General features: G+C 42.4%; 1 protein-coding gene across 1 annotated transcript in view; it reads left to right on the forward strand.

Annotated features, from left to right (window-relative positions):
* The window catches only part of LOC5566410 (vertebrate ancient opsin), a 190,545-nt gene that overhangs the window by 82,989 nt on the left and 86,036 nt on the right, over positions 1-21,520 (forward strand). The window contains exons 2-3 of the mRNA XM_001650752.3: positions 4,152-4,397; positions 20,690-21,302. Coding sequence (XP_001650802.3) covers positions 20,853-21,302 — 450 coding nt within the window. The 5' untranslated portion in view covers positions 4,152-4,397; positions 20,690-20,852. The remainder of the gene's footprint in view (positions 1-4,151; positions 4,398-20,689; positions 21,303-21,520) is intronic.

Below are 21,520 nucleotides of genomic sequence, written 5' to 3' on the forward strand. Positions count from 1 at the left end.
TACCCTGCGTTGGATAAACGACGTCAAATCATTGAATGAAACTACTGCTCTGGTGGACGAGAATTCCTTCCAATCCCTCCGGCTTGTGGGGTCCAAGCGTACGCTAAGCATTCGGATTAGTATGATGTCCCAATGCTCAATCCGCTCTCCGCGCTGTTTTATGACCTTGACGTTGGCTTCGAAATTCTCCACCAGTGAGTGCAATTCTACTGCAGACTCTCGTTTTAGTGTACTGAACTCAAAAAGTGCATCGAGATACGTTTGCTTCAAGCGGGCAGGGTTCTGGTAATGAACGACTAACATGTTCCAGGCAACATGGTAGTTATTAGCGCTGATTTCGATGGTTTGAACCAATTTGAGGGCATCTCCGGCCAAAGAAGAGCGTAGATAGTAGAACTTTTGGATAGACGACAACTCCGGCGAAGCGTGAACTAGTGATACGAAAAGATCGAGTAAATTCAACCAACTGTCGAGATTTCCGTTGAAGACTGATAATTTGACATCGGGTAAACGTACATGGGATGCCTGTGCAGGGATTTGCGGTATCGAGGAAGAATTCTGGACAAACATTTCAAAAGGGCTCATCGACATTGGTAAACAATGGCTTTGTAAGACGCTATGGGGCTCAATTCAACTCGATCACACTCACCAATACCACTATCAGGAAGAGCTAACACTAATCTTCTTGATAGTGGTGTTAGTTTGCGTGGGCGGGCTAAAATGGGCTCAACAGCAACGTTTCCGAAAAAAGGCTCAAGACCTCTTGAGCCCTTTTCAAATGTTTGTCCAGAATTGTTCAAGTGAGGCGTGGCAGGTGTTTTATTGTGCGAGAGAAAGAATCCTTTTACTCGATAATAAACCGATTCCAAATCGGTTCTCCGCTTAAGATGATCATCGACAGAAGCATCATCAAGGGTTTCCAGTTCGGATTGAACTTGTTTGAAATCTCTCCATAATTCAATTAAATTTTCCAGGCGAACGGGGATTTCGTCCGCATCTCTGTCCTCCTCGTAATCATCGACGAAGGTTTTGATAAGGACAAAGGATGTGATGAAGCTTTTTTGCTTGGTTTTAAGCAATTTAATTCTGCGTTCCGTCGACATGCTGACCGGCGGTTCTGGAAATGATAGACCGCGTAGATCACACGGGAAAACGTAAGGAAGAATGGAATGCCAATTACCTGAGGTAAGGCAATTCCGTGCCTTGTACAAATGATTTCAATCCGGCGGGGCCGGAGTGCAGTTCACAGATGAATCTCCGGAATACGAAAATGTGGGGTGTGATGGGTTCACAGGAGAGTCTGGTCTGCAAATCAAAAGACCACGTAGCTCCAATGGGTTAGAGTGATTTAATTGGAAATCTAATTACCTTTTTCAAGGCAAGATCAAGCCTTGTATTATATCCAAATGGCAATCATGGCGTATCGCTTCAATGGCTACGATGGCGTCTCGATAGGTGAGGGACGAGCCACGCCTCAATCGTTATGGCGGCGCGTATTTCCACACACAGTCTGGATTGGCCGGAGTCTCGACGACGGACCAGATGTTGAATCACTCAGTGGGTAACAGTAATTCTGTGCTCAAAAAAGCACAGATGCGAAGCACGACGGGGACATTTCCAATATGGTAAGTATATTATCTCTTTTTCAGGTTTCTTTCAGGCACTACAGTTCAATGGCGGCTACACAGGTAAGTTTATTTCTATTAACTACACTTTATTACACAGGTTCATCAAATAACTCACTTAACTTTATAAATCTTCTTAACTTTAATTTCAACTAATTTAATCGCACTGAAATTCAATTCTGCACTTCTGTTATTATTCACTGCTTCGTTGTCGATCGATGATGTTGACGGAGTTGTCGTAAAAGAGAATTCAAATGATGACAATTCGGCCTTTTATACATCACCATGGTTCCTCCATCTTGAAGTTGACCGGATAGACAGAGATGATCCGACAACACCTCTTGCTACAGGACCACCGTCGATGAACGGAGATGACTGGTGCTATCGCTCGATGAAGGATACACACAATGGGCGCGTAAATACCATTTCGTTTCCCTTATTTTCCGTGTGGTTTTCGCTTTCGAACAAGTATTATAAGTTCCAGGGGACATTGAATAGAATCACATTGGATCGTGGAGCATTTCCAGATTGAAACGGAAATCGTGGAAATGCCTTTTTCGAATGAATTGATATTTTGCTCTTAAATTAAAAATTCCATTAAACATTTCGCTAAACTACCCAGACTACATGGAAAGGCCTGTTTGATAATGGTATTCTTGTGATTTGGAAATTTATAACTCAAAAACGGTGCATTTGATTAAATCGGTGAATTTGAAGAAGTTTTAGTGCATAACAAGAACAATTAGATAATAAAGTACAATGAGAGGAGAATTCATAATGGTTCAACGTTAAGTTGCATATAAATCCACTTTTCGCAAAACTATACTCTTCGTTTTTTTTATATTTTTCGTTAAGAAAGTTGAAGTCGACAAAAGTCAGTCTGAAAATACCATTTCCCTTTGCGTTTTGAGCTGGAAATGTTTCGTATCGTTATGTTCGTGAAATTCCATTTATTCCATCCGGTTGTCGCGTCCTGGTAATGATTTCCGGTTGGCGTTTCAAAAGAGATCTGACCACATAAGAAAACGAATCACATGTGGGTGGAAATCCAAGCCACTCTGTGAGTGGTGGGTGGGAAAAAATCATATCGAAAGATTCAATCTCATAAAATTATTCCACATCGGCACCTTCTTTCTCAACGTCGGCTGTTGGATGCAGAAACAGAATTCTGCAAATGTGCAAATGCTTCAAAGTGTTGCATGTTAAGTGGGTGACATTGATTGCCATCGAGGGACACTGAGTGTATCGATTTATTTCCAACCAAGAGAAGGAGTTTTATCGTGCAAGAAGTTTGATGCAGCATTTCAGCAAAACCATACTGAGAGTCGTAGGTTTGAACCACACCGGTAGGCTGGTAGCAATTTTTTTCGATTTCCCTGGAAAGAGAGCTTTGTTCCAGTTGGGATGTAACGCCTTAATAAGAATATGAGAAAGTAGAAGCTCGATGGGATTGTGTGCCTTTTAAAGTGACTTCCCTGAACTGGTAGAGGATGTACCGGATGGCATAACCACGAATCACTCTGTTGCATTATTGTGGGATTTTCGTAGAAATACTCTCAATCCAATCTCAGGGAGCAAACATGAAACGGCAAACATTGTCTTCTGAAATGGATAAATAGTTCGTAACAAGTTCATCAGTTGATCCCGGAAACAACCCATTCTCAGATTATACGTCCATGTTTTAGTTTCACTTCTCATTGTTCTACGGATTGACACATCATGCGAAAAATCCGGATGAGAACATACAAACATACCCATCGAATGGAATTACTTCAAGCATGATGAAGCAAGCTGCTCAACACTGTCTTCACAATCTGGGCATAGGATAATTGACGAATCCAAGAGAAAAGTGTTTCACCATTAAATCTTTCATATTGGCAAGCCAAAGTAATTGAACAAAAATGATGTCACTCCTAAACATATTTTAGTTTTAAACCTTATGCTTTGGAAGTTTTGACTTTGAAAAATGTTACTAGGCTTTCTCAACAATGAAAAAATCCGCAAGTTTTTGTATCACACCGTTTTGATTTTCTGAAGACTGGGAAAGCCAAAAACTGTACTTAAGCCGAATATAACCAAAGTTTTATCATATTATATTGTATTGCTTCTCAGCTTCATTTGTTAAAAACAGGGATCTTAGATTAGATTCCGCGGTTACAAAGCAAAGCCATGCTAAAGGTATCTGGGTTCGATTCCCGGTCGGACCCAGGATCTTTTCGTAAGAGTATCATCGTACCAGCCACATGATATACGAATGCGAAAATGGCAACTTTGGCAAAGAAAGCTCTCAGTTAATAACTGTGGGTGTCCTCATAAGAACACTAAGCTGAAAAGCAGGCTTTGTCCCAGTGAGGACGTAATGCCAAGAAGAACGCATATGTTGACCTAGCTCGCATATTCCTTCAAAGCATACCAAACTAAATCCATCCTACCACAAATCAAACTGCCGTTGTAATCCCATTTCAAGCACTTCAGCCTGCAGTTAATAACCGACTTTTTTTTATCCATTTTGTACTCCCATTCCAGACGCTGAAGAACGACACCGGTCAATGCAGACATCACGAGCACTGTCCAGAGGAATTACGTTCCAAAGTTTTAACGATTCCGGTTGTCTCAGCCATTTTGACTCGAGTGGTAATAAAAAAGTGGTCGTAAATCATCAGGAAATCGGATTTCCACCGAGGAACGTTACCCACCCACCTGACCAATTAGAGCGGCACGTAACTAATCGCTTTTGCAGATTCCCGCTTATACCAGATCCTGTGGCAAAAGGTTTTTGAGACTGTGATGAACAAGAAATGATCCATAGAAAATCAAACACTGCTCCATGATAAATGAAGCTATTCACCATTACAATTTGTATTATGTTCCATGAATTGATCAATTTTTTTAGTTTCTCTATGAGTATCATTCCAAACATTCTTACAATTTACAATTTCTTTTTCAACACCTAGATGTTCTGTGTTAGATAACACTATCATCCAAATTTGGTAAAACAACATTAGGCTTTTATCATTATTTCATTAACAACATATTGGGGTAAAAGCATTATATTTAGACCCATAAAACCAGCAAATGAGATGAAAACTCCTAGAAACCAGCAAAAATGTCTTCATTAATATTCAAAATTGACAATTGAATAAAAAAACATATTAGGGGTATTCACTTAAAGCTGCGTTTAATTGAGACCTATGTAACATTTGTAAAAAAATATTTCAAATGAAAAGTTTCTTTTCGAATTCTAGTATCATGACATTGTCACATGGAAAAAATTTAATCTAGTTGTCCGTTGGTACTCGCTTACTCGGTAACTCACTTCAAAGTTTTGCTGTTCCAGCTGAAAAGAATTGTTTTATGGGGTTTGATCTATTTAAATTTTATTTTCAATTCATATTCGTATATTAAATTTCAGGTACAGCAATTAACGATGTTCGATACGATTGCTTCCACTGAAAAATGTCAACCTCTCACTGCTGCTGTTCTTCCTACTCAATCTTCACAACGATTGCATATCTACTAGTTAAACTTACGCAGCGTAAACAAATATACGTTAAACAAATTACACCCAAAATTTCGATAGAAAATACCCAACGGGTAAAAAGTTACAGCCATTTAAAGTGGTGCAATTTGATTCCGTACACCCTTCATTCAATTTTCGGGTTAGGCTAATTGTACAATTTCTTCAGTATTCTTTTACAGAATTGAAAAAATGTATTCTACCCGGTGAGAAGTAACCCTAACCTGATCATCCCAAACATAAGATAATTTAATTTAAATAAAGTTTCAATTGGGTTTTTCCAAACCTAGAAAGATTCGCGAACTAGGCGAAACTGACAAAATATAGACAATTTAAGAAAATATGGCATTGAAATTGTAGCTTGATTGTCTATTCACTGCACTTAAACTTTTCCCCTATCGATAATTAATCTATTCAAAAAACGCAAATTAGTAGAAGACGAAACTTCACCTCATTCAAAACCACACACTGTATTGATTACGCCTGTGTTTTTGTTTATCAAAGTGATGGGCACATCTGAAATCGAAATCAAAACACGGCGAGAGTAAACGGCGACACTGCAAACAAATAATAAATAAGGCGTACATGGCGGGCTTAATTGAAACCAGAAGGTAAACACGGCACAAAAGTAATAGGTGACACTGAAAATAATATCGATTACAGGCTCATAACTTTGGGCGATACTGGCATTATCGAGTACGTTTTAGGCGAAACCTTATAATATTTTTTTAAGTACACAATAGCTAGATATTGAAGGAGATGTTTGTGGTATTCGTGAGGATTTTAAAACTAGGTTTATTAAATGTGTATTAAAGTGAAAAGGTTTAAGCTTGACTATATTTTCTCCAATTGGGATTTAAATTGCATATGAGAATTTCATTGGTTATTTTCTCATTGTTAATGATTTGTCAGATGGGCCCTTATCGCGAATTCCTCTCGAAAAGTTGTCAAATTTTGTTTCTGCTTGGTAGCTTGAAGTTTCCTGAGCAATATAGTACTTTTTCTGATTATTCGCACATTTATATCGCGATAAATCAATAAAAATCGCTCAAATCTAATTTTGCTCATTGAAAGTTGGACAGCATAATGACAACTCACTGTTTACCATTTATTAGGGTGTTATTGGTTTATCGTGCACAGATTGTTTACAAAATATAAATTAGGCACGATGCGAGAATGAACACTATGAACCAATGGATCAATGTATGAGTTCATTATTTGACATTTTAGCGGTGGTGTATATGTGACCATGGTAACCAGTGAATTCGACACCGCTCAAACGTCAAATTAGTGAACTCGTGCATAGGTTCATGGACATGTGCATGGGTTCACTCCTTGACGTTTGAGCGGTGCCGAATGTGACCATGGCAACGAGAGCAGCTCAAAAGTATAATTAGTGAACACGTGCATCGGGTCAAGAACTAGTTCACTAAATTGGCGATTGAGTGGTTTTCATTCTCACATAACTCGAGCAAGGATGTGCTTTTTTTAATTCTATGTACCGTTAAGTCACCAGTCACCGTGCGGCCTCCATTCACCGTGCACATATACAAATTCCTACAGAATATTCATACAATTTTCACAAATTATTTTTTTGTCAGCAAAACTAATGAAATGAAGTAGTTTTTGTCACAAAGCATTTTGAAAAACCTAGTTTATGTATTAAAAATCATGTGAAATCTGTTTGATAATAAGATTTTTCAACACTCTTATTAGAAACACCAAAAAAAATCACATTTTTCATTTTAACGATAGAGTATGATTTTTTTCAAAATTTCAACCAGTTTTCATTGTGGATACTATTAGTAAGATTTATTTCATCGTATGAGCAATGAGATTTTATGCAAATAAGAATTATATATTGTGTTTCAGTCGAAACCCAAATGCACGGTGAATGGATCCCTCTCAGTATGTACGGTTCCTATTACCGTGCATTAGCGTAAAAGGCATGACATTATTCGGTAATATTAGATTTATTGTTAAATCGTCATTAAACTACCTCATATTTAGTTTTTGAGTGAATATGGAATGATTTGGACAATACAGTCAAACCTCATATAACGATTTAAATGAAAAAAAAATTATTTAGCCAATTTTTAAACTTTTTATGGATTTTATTGTAAATGAAGATTTAAACAGTCTTAAAAATGAGTGCGCTCACTATTAGCAACATATTGGCTCCATCAACAAAGTTTCTTCAAGAAACAAAATTAAATCATGACGAAATCTATACGCACGGTGAATGGTGCACTAGTGTGCACGGTAAATGGTTACATAGAACGGTACGAGGCGACCATAACATGAGATTTTCAAACATAATTTTTGAGTAATTTTTAGTTATGCATCACTAGTTTTAGATTTTTCCCTGAATTATTATAAAATTGTACGCTACGTAGTGGTATTCTAATACGCTTCAAATTATTTGGAAAAGTTATATAATTTTTGAAGTGCAAATTTTTCTTAAATGCACGGTGAATGGTTGCTTGACGGTAGCCAGAAAGCTAAATTTTAGAAGTATTGGTGAAACTTCTCTTCTGCAAACCTTACGACGAGTGCTGAAACAATCGAGTTTTTAAACGAGTTGCGTATAGCATGGAATCTACATGGACATCCATGCGTAGTAACAGCTTACAGTTTTTCAATCACTTGGGTTGGGATACAGTTGAATGACTGTCACAAATTGTCACGCCTTCATTGCTGGTATATATTCTATATTCGATGGCAAACAATGTGTACAATTGTAATCTTATCCACCGATGAACTGGATCCTCATCGGTCCAAGAATGTTGATATTTGAGCAGGGTGTACACGTTGGGAGTCCCGCTCAAGAATCAATTTTGAACCGAGTGTCTTTAGATTAATTGTGCACTTAATTATTCATGTGTCGAACGACTGCATGAAGCTCTCGACTTTTTAGAGAGTCATCAAATTGCCTCCTCTATGTCTGCGATCCGATTCCAAGGCACAATCCCTTACCTGGAACGAATTTGGATCATCTGACGGATATAGAATCAGAAGTTAGTTGAATAAGTCATTGAGAAATACAGAGTGATTAAACGAATAGTGTATGGACGCGCTCTGATTTGGCCACTCCCAAAACAAAACTGAAAAGTGCTACTTTTCAGCACCGTTAGCAGTGCTGAAAATAAGTGCTTTCCAGCACTGTTCCTATTACCGTGCATTAGTGCATTTTTTTATTTTGGCTTTGAGCACACGCTGAAAGCTTAAAATAAGAAGATCAGAACCGATTGCCAACTATTTCCCCAGTTTAGTGCCTTTGAAAACGTGAGTAGGGGCACAAGTCTGCCATTGTACTGGCCATCTTTTGATTCCGAGATGTTTCACCTTAAATCAGTTGCGTAATGAACGCCTTCTCATTACGCAATTGTTTCGAGTTGCGTAATGAATCATTACTAGAGTGTCCATTTCCCGGCCATTTTGCTCGTCCCGGGATTCGGGACAAGAATCTATGCTTATCCCGGGAAATCCCGGGATTTATCAAATTTTCAATAAAACTAGCATACCGATTGAAATGGAAGTACAAATTTAACAATACATTTTTTTTTTTTCAATGAAATAAACACATAATATAACTTTTCAAAATATAATGTTAATTACAGCAAATCACATTCCAGATAAGACTTTTTTATTCTGATGAAGTAACCTAACAAAACTCAAAACTTAGCTTGACTAATTACGGGTGTGCTATGGATTTATTCAAATTCTCTATATCACTTATGAATGGATGTATGATAAAAACATAAGTCATAATTTTAAAGCAATTTGCTTCAAACATTCGAAAAGTCATAAAAACTTTAGAACAAAAGAAACGATTCAAGATCATTGAAGGTATTGTAGATCATGCTGAAAGTTAATTGCTGAAAACTATTGACTGAACTTTACTGCCGTGAATCGCAAGTCCTATCTGCATTTTGGTCAAAATCTAATTGATATCAGTTGTTCTGGCACGGACAATTTAAGTGGACTGTATTGATAATTAAGTCCGTCCAGACGCGGGTCTTCAGAGGTCCCTGACCTCCACCTTCGATCGTTGACCTTTCTCACTAGGATCACTACACTGGGACGAGTTTTACGTTGGCAAAAAACTAAACTTTATTTCCGACCGCGAACCGAGTACAGATACGTGTTGTCTTGTTGGATATTGGTGGCTAACTAACTTTATTCTGGTGCCAATTGGCTATTATAAACATCTGGATGCGGCGATCTCTCGGGAAGCGAGAGATGGGAGAGGCTCTTATCGCTCTTATCATGGAAGAATTGAATGCGATCTAAAGAGATCAGAACCAGGGGTTCGCAAACTAAATGAGCCGAACATGCCGGCCGCCTTGAAACCAGGTGGGTTTCAAGAAAGAACTACCTTGACTTATTCTTACATCTAACAATAATGAATTTTGTTTTTGAGTTCACTTTATTATTTCACTGCTGCTGCTACTGCTGAACTACGCCGACCCCTGTCGACGGGAACGCCACCACGCTTGTACGCGTAGTTGGGGACTGCTGCTTCGAGGCGCCTTCTGCGCCGGTACACGTTAACCTAGGGCTCACGTGCGCTGCCTTCGTGATGGAGAGTGATCTTGCTTCGAGTGCACAGCGGGGATTCTTCTTCTTCTTCTTCTGTGTTGGGTCTTGCTACGAGATTCTGATGACGTCAGTGGGCTTCTTGGGGTACTTCAGTTGGTATGAGGTTTCATCGGTACGATCGTCTGCGCTCAGTACATCGGTTGATGACTAGCTTCCTTCCTTCCCTCGTACGTGTGAGACTTGGTGCGATTGGTGATGGTGAAGTTGGTGATGATTTCCTCGAAAAGGAATGGATGTAGTGACTGGCATAGATTTCTGTAAAACTAGAACAACTTACCTACCCAGGCAAGAACGGTGCCTGAGGATCCTCCGCAGAGTTTCAACGCCTGGGTGGCAGTGTTCGTCTTGGGTAGATGCTTTCGTGGTCCGGAGACCACTTCTTGGACTTCGTGCCATCGGTGCGCTGATCGACAGGATGGGCTGGCCAAGCCCAATGCCAACCAGTTGACAACGGCGGTGTGGAGGGGTACCATGGATTCCTCCAGATTAGAGATGATAGCGAGCGCTGTGGTGCTACCGACGATATACATAGGGATTAGTGTGATGCCTTAACCTTGCGATGACCCTGTGGCGAACGCCGACGCCTTGTGCGCCGAGACCTTCACCAGACTGAATGACGCTTACAATACATGCACAGATCATCCGACTGGATTGCCCTCAGACGACTTGACTGATGTAATCGAAAACTTGAGTGGTGCGGTTGCACCAGGATGCACTCAGTGAGTGACTTAAGCGTTTTGAAGATTGTTGAGCTCTTCGTTGTCCCGAATGGAAAGAGGACAGACCTTTGAGATTCCTCGATCAAAGCATCCGTCTTTCGTGCGGACCGTTACCACACGAATGTTGTAGTCCGAACCTTCGAACACCTTGATGACTCTACCCAGGTGCCACTTCAGAGGTGGGGCATTCTCCTCCTTGAGTAGAACCATCGTACCGACGGAGATGTTGTTCCGCTGCTTGGTCCACTTTGTGCGGTTGTGTAGATCCGAGAGGTATTGGGTAGACCACTTTTTCCAAACTTGCTGCGACATTTGTTGAACGTTTTCCCACTTAGATAAGCGGTTACTGGGCACATCTTGCAAATCTGGCTCCGGCATGGCGGTTAGCGGTCGTTGAACCAGAAAGTGCCCCGGAGTTAGGGCTTCGAAATCCTTCGGATCGTTGCTTAGTGGAGTCAGAGGGCGCGAGTTGAGTACTGCTTCAATCTGGTACAGTGCAGTCAACATTTCTTAAAGTGTCCCTTGAACGACTTCACCTGCGCCTCCCAGAGGCCTCCAAAATTGGGTGTGCGTGGAGGGATAAATCGGAACTCGATACCGTCGGAACTGGTGTCCTTGATAAGCTTTGCTTGGAATCGTTGATCGTGGAAGAGGCGGTGCAGCTCGTTTAGTTCTCGTTTTGCACCAACGAACGTAGATGCGTTGTCGCACATTATCAGCTGCGGCCTACCACGACGAGCCGTGAATCGTTTTAGCGCTGCCAAGAACGCCTGAGAAGCTAGGTCAATTACCAGCTCCAGATGGATCGCTTTGACGACCAGACACACAAAAATCTCCATATAGCACTTCACGGGACTTGCTCGACGGTTGGGATAGTTCACGAAGAATGGACCACAGTAATGCCAGGAATGCCGGCGCTGGGGTTACTCTCGCCGATGGGAGATCGGCCATTATTTGGTCTAAGACCTTGGGCTTGTTGCGGAAACATGGAATACAGCTGTGGATCACCCTACTTGCCAAACTGTGGATGTGAACTGGCCAGAATTTGCCTCGGACAGCCGAGATTAGTAGCTGCTGACCAGCGTGGAAGAGCTTGTGGTGGTAATGTCGTACGATCATTGCGGCAAACGGATGTTTGTTATGCAGAATATAGGGATGTTTGCGGTTGGACGATATCGGTGCCTTAGAGAGCCGGCCGCCGACGCGCATCACGCCGTCAAATAACCGTGGATGTAGAGCAGCGATATTAGACGAATTCTTTACACAACCATTTTTTGCCAGACTCGAAATTCTTGGGGATAGCATTCCTGCTGCGACAAGCGAACCAAGACAACTGTTGCCTCTTCTTGCTCTTGTAACGACAAGCATCCAGTATTCCTGAACTGCCGATTGCATTTCTGCGCGTTGTGCCTGAACCGAAGCAAAAGGGCTACGATTCGGACTAGTTCCGTAAACGATGATCGTTCTCCAAAGATTTCACTCGGTGGGATTGCTTGAGCTGCAAAAGCAGGTGACGGTCTTTCTTCCAATAATGCTGGATCCAATTCAACGTTGGCAGCATCGTATGCGTGTGGCCAATGCTGTGGATCTTGAGACAACCACTGGGGACCTTCAAACCAAATGGATTGATATTGAAGGTAAGCCGGAGACAATCCCCGCAAGATGAGGTCTGCTGGGTTTTCGGTGCCCGGAACATGGTTCCATACTCCGTCCTTGGTGAGATGCTGGATTTCAGACACTCGAATATCTGCCAACGAGTCTGTCCAAAAGTACGCCTTGATGTTGGGTTGAACTTGATTGTACTTCTCGTATAGATGACTCAGCAAGAGTGCCGAGGACAGTTCGAGGCGTGGGATGTTCTGCTTTTTCTTTTTCTTCTGGAGGTTTTCCAGAGGTGCCACTCGAGACTTGGAGGTGATTATTCTTACGCTGACGGTGCCGTCCGAAGCAGTACAACGTAGATAGAGGCACGCTCCATATGCAGCCTCCGATGCGTCGCAAAAGCCGTGCAACTGCACTTCAGTACAGTCGTTGCTGAATCCGAGCCAGCGTGGAACTGCTATCGACTCCAGAGCGATCATGTTCTGCTTGTACTCCTGCCACAATGTTTGTAGGGATTCTTCAAGAGGTTCGTCCCAATCGCACTTCAGCAGCCAGAGCCGCTGGATGAAGATCTTTGCCTGAACTACCACTGAACCAACCAAGCCGAGTGGATCGAAGAAACACGCTGCGTCGGAGTGGACACTGTGCTTGGTGATTGCAGAAGAATTCGATCTCCACTCGGGGAAGGTGAAGCAGAAATTGTCCGACTGTGTGTCCCATCGCAGCCCTAGAGTCTTGACCTTCGCACTTGAGGAGTCTAGGTCGAGAACAGAACGTTCGTCTCGTAGATGTGTGGGCAGCTTGGCGAGCAGCCTTGGCGCGTTTGAGTTCCACTTTCTCAAGGTGAATCCAACGGAATTTGTCAACTCAATGACTTCATCCATCAGCTTTTGTGCTTCGCTAACAGTGTCTGCACCTGACAACATGTCGTCGACGTAGAAGTCCTCTTGAACCACTTGTGCAGCAATCGGATGCGTCAATACACTATCTTCTCCCAGCTTTTTCAGGTATCTTGTGGCCAGGTATGGTGCACTCGCAGTGCCGTACGTGACCGTTAGTAGCTCGAAAGTCTTCACAGGTTTCTCTGGCGTGTCTCTCCAAAGGATGCGCTGTAGATGTTGATCTTGCTCTGGAATTCGGACCATCCGGTACATTTTTTCTACGTCGGCGGTGACAGCAATACGGTGATGGCGGAATCGTAGAATCGTAGTGATCAGATCATTCTGGACGACCGGTCCTACCATTTGAGTATCGTTGAGTGAGATTCCGCTTGAAGTTCGGCACGACGCGTCAAAAACGACCCTCAGCTTGGTAGTTGTGCTATCGGGCCGCAGCACGGCGTGATGCGGCATATAGTACACTGGAAAACCAGTGTCTTGCCTTTCGTCAACTTCCTTCATGTGACCCATCAGGATGTATTCGTGGATGAACTCCTTGTAGGCCTCTTTCAGGTCATTGTTCAAGGCGAACCGCTTCTCCAATCCAATGAACCGCTTTATGGCTATGTCCTTAGACTGTCCTAGTCGCTCCAGCATGTGCTCCTTCTTGGGAATCGTGACTACACACCTTCAGGAAATTCCACTGCTCGTGGAACTTCAGCCTTTTGGAGAATCCGCTGGTCATGTAGCAGAACTCCGAACAGGAATCAAGAAGCGTTCTGGCAAGAGCAATGTTGCCAAAACGGTCTACCACCTTGACGATTGCAGTTGACATCAACACTTGACGAGTTGTCGTGCCAATGCAACGTGAAGATTCAGTGGTTTCAAGGGAAATTGCAGGTTGTGGGTCAGTGGTGGGTTGTGGTTGAGTGTTTTGTGAGCGAATCACGGGGTATGACGATGTTGGTTGTGCTTGTGTGACTGGTTGAGTGGATGGTGTTTGTGTTTGGCTTTGTTGTTTGGAACGAGTTTGCTGTGACTGTTGCTGATTAGCTGCTGGAGTGAAGTTTGGTCGATTTTGCGCGTTTAGAACGGAAGGAGGAGCACTAACAGGAACGGATGACTTCGCTTGATAGCCGCTGCTTGACGACCTTTCGAAATGGAGCATGGTGTGATGGTTTCGTCCACAGTGGGTGCACGATCCTCTGGAACATCCTTCAGCAAAATGTCCCGTAGATAAGCAGTTCCTGCAGAGTCGCTTCCTGTTGATTTCATCTGCACGTTGAGCAACAGTCATGTTCTGAAGTTTGCTGCACTTGAACGGCAAATGATAAGAATCTCCGCAGAATAAGCACCGTCGTTGAGACTGAGACGACGTGTGAATCGTTGAAGACCGCTGTCGCTTGTCGACGTCGTAGGCCTTCGCAGGTGCAATCGATTGCAACACTGCACATAGATCCCTCAAGAACTGCATCAGATCTTCGTACTTGGGGACCTCCTTGCTATTATGGTGCGTTTCCCAGTGACGAAGTGTCGTGGAATCGAGGCGAGAACAAACCATGTACGCTAGTTGTCCGTCTGCTCCCCGATTTTCTTCAGCATCAACAGGTTTCTGTCGAACTCGCTGATGATGTGACTTAAGGCTTCGCAACTTTCCTTCCGCATCGGCTCAACGGCAAACAGAGAATCTAGATGGGCCCTGACGATGAGTTTTCTATTCTCATACTTCTTCTCCAACAATTTCCAGGCCGCTTCGTAGTTGTCACCTGTCAGCTCAACCGAGTTCAGCTCTTGTAAGGCTGAACGACCGCAAGTAGGTGAATTTGTCGACATCTGCTAGCTGCTGATTGTTGTGGATAAGACTTCGGAAAGTATCGCGAAAGTTGGTCCAATCTTGGATCCTCCCACTGAAGCTTGAAAGCTTAATGTCAGGAAGTTTGACACGAGACATGGGCTGCACCTCGTTCAAGTTGTTGTCTTCCTGAGCTTTCGAGATTTCCGGCTTAGGGCGCAGCTGGATGAGAGCGGCCTTAACCACATAGTATTGCTCCTGCATATAGTTGAGCGAATCTTCGCTTTCCTTCGCTCGTTCCTTTTCCGCACGGGCTCTTTCTCCAGGTTTCAGAGTCTCGCTACTATCCTCCTCGTCATGGATCAGGTCGATTTTACGCCGAACGCTGTAGAAATTTTTGATGGCTTCTTCTAAGGTCTCCAGGCGAACATCGATCTGTGGTTCATGCTTCCCCTTCTTGAATTCCTGAACCGTGCAATTCCATTGATGATGTCGATCAGCTGCTTCTCCTGCTTCTTCAACTCCATGTATTCATCAGCTTTCACCATCTTCACAATTTTCTAATCATCACCCGCAAGATTACAGTACTGCTGGATGATGAAGTCACTTCTAGATTGATAGCAAGAACTGTCACTCTAGTTCGTGTCACTTAACAGTCACTAGAAACACAGCAGCAGCAGTACTGTAAAATTGCCAATCAAGTTTATGATTCACTTCACACCACTTTTCATTCACTGGAATCAGCTCGACCGCACGACCGCAAACACTGCAACTGGATTTACAGTCGGGTCTCCTATTAAACGCATTCCTATAACGTGCACTCCTATTACGCTCACTCCTATAAGACACACCAGGACGTTATAGGAGACCCAGGGCTTATGGGATTTCACCACTTTGGGGGTGTCGTTGAATATCTCGTATGCCAAAAGAGATAGTACAGTACTGTCTTCGGCGAAGTTTCAGTACTAAGTACGATCTACCTTTAGGAGTTGAGGATCATCCTTTTAGTTGAGAACTTGGCTGGTAGGGGCGCTTTTTCTGATTTGCACTAAATGAACCATGAGGGATAAGAATGCAAAATTTTGTAACATATGATATCTCTGAATCCTGATGTTTTTGAAGGTTGGTGTCTTCGGAAGAGTTGTTCAGTAGCTCAAGGGCTGACATGTGGTGGTCATTCTGATACGGAATTACGCCACCAGGCGGCGCTAGTGGGCATGGAATTTTTGTTTTGCGCATAGCTCTGTTGCCTGACCACTTAGAAAGATGGCGTCTTCGGCAAAGTTGCTCAGTATCACAAGGGCTAACATTATTTGAGCCGAAAATTTCAAAATTTTGCCATTAGGCGGCGCTAGTGAGCCAAGAATTTTTGTTTTGCGCATAGCTCAGTAGCCTGACCACTTAGAAAGATGGCGTCTTCGGCAAAGTTGCTCAGTATCACAAGGGCTAACATTATTTGAGCCGAAAGTTTCGAAATTTTGCCACTAGGCAGCGCTAGTGAGCCAAGAATTTTTGTTTTGCGCATAGCTCAGTAGCCCGACCACTTAGAAAGATGGCGTCTTCGGCAAAGTTGGTCAGTATCACAAGGGCTAACATTATTTGAGCCAAAAGTTTCGAAATTTTGCCACTAGGCGGCGCTAGTGAGCAAAGAATTTTTGTTTCGTGGATAGCTCAGTAGCTTGACCACTTAGAAAGATGGCGTCTTCTACAAAGTTGCTCAGTATCACAAGGGCTAATATTATTTAATCCGAAAGTTTCAAAATTTTGCCACTAGGCGGCGCTAGTGAGCCAAGAATTTTTGTTTTGCGCATAGCTCAGTAGCCCGACCTTTTAGAAAGATGGCGTCTTCGGCAAAGTTGCTGAGTATCACAAGGGCTAACATTATTTGAGCCGAAAGTTTCAAAATTTTGCCACTAGACGGCGCTAGTGAGCAAGTATTTTTTGTTTTGCGCATAGCTCAGTAGCCTGACCACTTAGAAAGATGGCGTCTTCGGCAAAGTTGCTCAGTATCACAAGGGGTAACATTATTTGATCCGAAAGTTTCGAAATTTTGCCACGAGGCGGCGCAAAACAAAAATTCTTGGCTCACTAGGAACTTTTGGCTCAAATAATGTTAGCCCTTGTGATACTGAGCAACTTTGCCGAAGACGCCATCTTTCTAAGTGGTCAGGCAACTGAGCTATGCGCAAAACAAAAATTCTTTGCTCACTAGCGCCGCCTAGTGGCAAAATTTCGAAACTTTCGGCTCAAATAATGTTAGCCCTTGTGATACTGAGCAACTTTGTCGAAGACGCCATCTTTCTAAGTGGTCGGGCTACTGAGCTATGCGCAAAACAAAAATTCCATGCCCACTAGCGCCGCCTGGTGGCGTAATTCCGTATCAGAATGACCACTACATGTCAGCCCTTGAGCTACTGAACAACTCTTCCGAAGACACCAACCTTCCAAAACATCAGGATTCAGAGATATCATATGTTACAAAATTTTGCATTCTTATCCCTCATGGTTCATACAGTGCAAATCAGAAAAAGCGCCCCTACCGGCCAAGTTCTCAACTAAAAGGATGATCCTCAACTCCTAAAGGTAGATCGTACTTAGTACTGAAACTTCGTCGAAGACAGTACTGTACTATCTCTTTTGACATACGAGATATTCAACGACACCCCCAAAGTGATGAAATCCCATAAGCCCTGGGTCTCCTATAACGTAGATTCCTATTACGCCCCCCAACCATGTGTCTAATAGGAGACCTGACTGTACTCACTTCTACGTTCCACGCGACCGACCGATTGACCAGCTAATTGACAGCATTGAAGATTTCAGCGGAAAAATACAGCCAAAAGGATCGAACCAACGAGACGAGCCAAGAACCATCTATCCAAGGGAATTCAACTCAGTCCAGGCCACAACACCCGGAAGAAAACGCTCAATTATAGTTTTAAAATTTATTGCTGCTTATCACTCATCGCCTAACTCAAACCCATCATATGCAACCCAACCACAAAGACCACAAACCATGCAAATTTCTACTTCCCTGAACGATGACGGCAATCGGGATGATTCCGTTTACTGCTACCGCTATCCGCAAGCAAACTGCTACACTGACCTCCGACGACACGTGCAAATTATCGCCGCCGGCCGATCTTAACACTGCTCCGTCGAAAAACCGCCAAATTCTCCTGTGCCGTTTCCTCCGTGTATGCACCAGCAGCGTGGTTGCTGTAGAATAACGGCGACACAATCCTGACGATCTCACACACCGCACACACTCCGTTTTCTTTCGCCTTCTATCCCTGCCGTGGGAATTGTTCTTCTCTGCCGCCAACAGCAGCGTGGCTACGGCACACAATCGATTTCACTTTTTTCGGTTCGATCTTCACCACCGTAGTGGGCTTGGATTTATTGTGAAAGAATCGCAGATCACTTCCACTCGAGGTTTGATTTTCGCCACCGTGGGGTTGGCTAATTGCGAAACAAATCGCCACTTTCATACAATCACTTGTCCAAACGGTCACTTTTAGTCCCACCGGTTACGATCCGGTTCGAAGGACCATGTTCTGGCACGGACAATTTAAGTGGACTGTATTGATAATTAAGTCCGTCCAGACGCGGGTCTTCAGAGGTCCCTGACCTCCACCTTCGATCGTTGACCTTTCTCACTAGGATCACTACACTGGGACGAGTTTTACGTTGGCAAAAAACTAAACTTTATTTCCGACCGCGAACCGAGTACAGATACGTGTTGTCTTGTTGGATATTGGTGGCTAACTAACTTTATTCTGGTGCCAATTGGCTATTATAAACATCTGGATGCGGCGATCTCTCGGGAAGCGAGAGATGGGAGAGGCTCTTATCGCTCTTATCATGGAAGAATTGAATGCGATCTAAAGAGATCAGAACCAGGGGTTCGCAAACTAAATGGGCCGAACATCAGTTTTCATTATATCTTCTTATGATCTTTCAGCTGCACTTACGAGAAATCACTTTTTGTTCAGTAAAATTAGAAAAAAAAACACCAAGTAGAATTGTCCCATAATGAAAAGTAAATGCATGTCAATCCCACTGTAGATTTTCGCATCGTATAACACTAAAATAAATCGTTATTTGGTCATCATTATGTTTTTCTTGGAAAGGTAACGGAGTGAAAAGCATATTATGAATGTTTCATTGAGATCGAAACATGTTGCAATCTACTGGATTTTTTTTTTGAATATTTGTATGGAAACGAGATTGAAAATTTCTCAGTCAATTTTCTCAATGCCTGCTTTTTACAGATGGTACTGACTTGCGATTTGCGGCAGTTCAGGTGTAGGGGGACATGGGGCAAGAAGGACACCCGGGGCAAAAGTGCCACCTCTAATTTCACATAGTTCAAATCAATATTTTGATGTTTAGCGCAGGATAAGTATAAATTGAGTACTAATTGAGGGTTGTGTAAATATTACAGTTAAAAATGTTTAGTACAAAAAATAAGAAAAATGTCTTTAACTCATCAACGCAAAATATGCGAAATATTATAAGAATGTAAGACTGGAAACAAGGTTTGACTCCCAATAAATACAAAACATATTGATTTTTCTGCACAGTATTGATGATTTTCAATTGTTTAATACAGCTGTGAGGACATTTTTTCGAAAAAGTCCTTTGACATTAAATTTTACATATATAATAGCAGTATGTCTTATGGGGCAAGAGGGACACCGCAATTTTCTCATATAAAATCAAATGAACTTTTATTTTTCTTGTTTAATATTGCATTAAATCAATGTTTCCTACTAAATACAATCAAAATAAACCATCTTGGACATTCAAAATGGTTTCTGAAAATTTTTACTATTATTGTTACAGTCAAATAAGATGAAAACTAAATTAATTTCGTAAAATTTCTTTTTAACTATTAGTCATCTTTTAACCCTCAGTTTTTATCTTTACTTACTCTACAATTTATCGTTTAGGCGGGGAAATAATGATATACAAAATTTGTGGCATTTTGCTCTGGTGGTCATCTTGCCCCATACGAGTGGCACTCTTGCCCCGTGCCTCGTTTAAAAACCTCATAAGAAGGGACATTTTCAAAAAACTCAAATCATCATGTGTTTCTTATATTTTTGAAATCTATCGATAACATCATTTAGAACAAGAGGTGAGCTTGCCCCTACACTGGAATAATCTTCAAAAATTGTGCTAATCAACCATGATTTGAACCTATATATCTTAAGGTGTCCTTCTTGCCCCCAGCCCCTCTACTTTTAAATTTGTTATCTCAGCATAGGCTTATAAAAACGGCTAGTGTTGAAAATAAAAGCGTTAAAACTTTGCAACTAAACAAATAAAAATATGTGTTTCTTACTCAGTAAATTGATCTTTTCATAAAAATAATTACTCGTTTATTCTCTTTTTCATTATGCTTTTCTGCTTAATCAAATCAGGTTGATAGTGAGGAAAATTGTCATTGTTTTTCATCGAAATTTTGTGGTTTCTACGTACATTTCGGGAATCCCGTCATTCCCGGGATGTCACAAATAAACTCCCGGGAAACGGAAAATCTCGTAATTTGTCAAATCCCGGGATGGACACTCTAATCATTACATAATAATTTTCAGAAATTTCTGAATAGTGGTGAATGCATCCCAAGATGATTTCTAATACCCTCGAATGATCTTCTACCAAATTGCAAAAGTGTTGTACGTTACTCGTTGCAGAACTCGATTTTTACAGCACTCGTCGTAATTATCCAACTCGGCCAGCCTCGTTGAATAAATTTATGACTCGTGCTGTAAAAATCATCATTCTGCAACTTGTTCCATAAACTACTATTTTAGTTATTTATGGAGAAATTTCATTTATTTTTGTAACATATCACAAATTGTAATGATGAACAACTGCTCTTATTATGGTCCAATTTTTTAATTTTATTTGAAGCATTTTCATTTTTTTATTGGCGCATTTAACAGGTGGCAGCCTGATCCTAAGCCACCCTCTAGTGGAGCCCGTTCCTCGAACCAGTGAATAAAGAGAGCAAACAACAAAAAGTCCGAAAGCACGAGGTAGGAAAATGTCCCATCATCGCCGAGGGCCCGTGCATCTCCCGAGCGAATCCAGCGGCCGGCTTCCAAAATGATGACCGATATCAGCGTCATCCATGTGGCCAACATCAGCAGGTTGCTCATCCTGTCAACTCAACAGCCGACGACTACGACTACGACAACGACTACAACCGTTACCACTACAACCATCAGCAGCAGCAGCAGTGGCGGGGGTGGTGGCGGATCCGGAAGTGGGGCCACAATCAGTGCTGGGACTGGTCTTTCGATGGTGGTCAATGGTAATGGTGATGTGGGGGGAGGAAGTGCGGGTGGCAGTGCGATTATTATTACCAGTGCAACGGAAGTTTTCGGAACGGGTCTTCCGGTGGGGAGCTACGAGCGTGATCCGGTGCCGTGGCCGGTTCCGGAGCTGATGGAATCCTGGGCGTACGTTGCCTCCGCAGTGACGCTGTTCTTCATCGGGTTCTTCGGATTCTTTCTGAATCTGTTTGTGATTGCGCTGATGTGCAAGGATGTGCAGGTGAGTGATGATTTGATTTATTGGTTTTGCATTTTATGCTCACCACATCGATGGCATGAGCAAAAATTTAGCCTATTGCTATTTTATAAAAAAAAAGTTTAACGGTTAAGGTGAAGAAGGCCATCATTGAAACTTATACGCGTTATTGAAGAGATGTATTCGTCGGCCTAGGGCCTTCCAAAGCCACGCTGACGGTGTTTGGGTTCGATTCCCGGTCG

The sequence above is a fragment of the Aedes aegypti genome, chromosome 3, assembly GCF_002204515.2.
Source record: "Aedes aegypti strain LVP_AGWG chromosome 3, AaegL5.0 Primary Assembly, whole genome shotgun sequence".
Classification (NCBI taxonomy): Eukaryota; Metazoa; Arthropoda; class Insecta; order Diptera; family Culicidae; genus Aedes; species Aedes aegypti.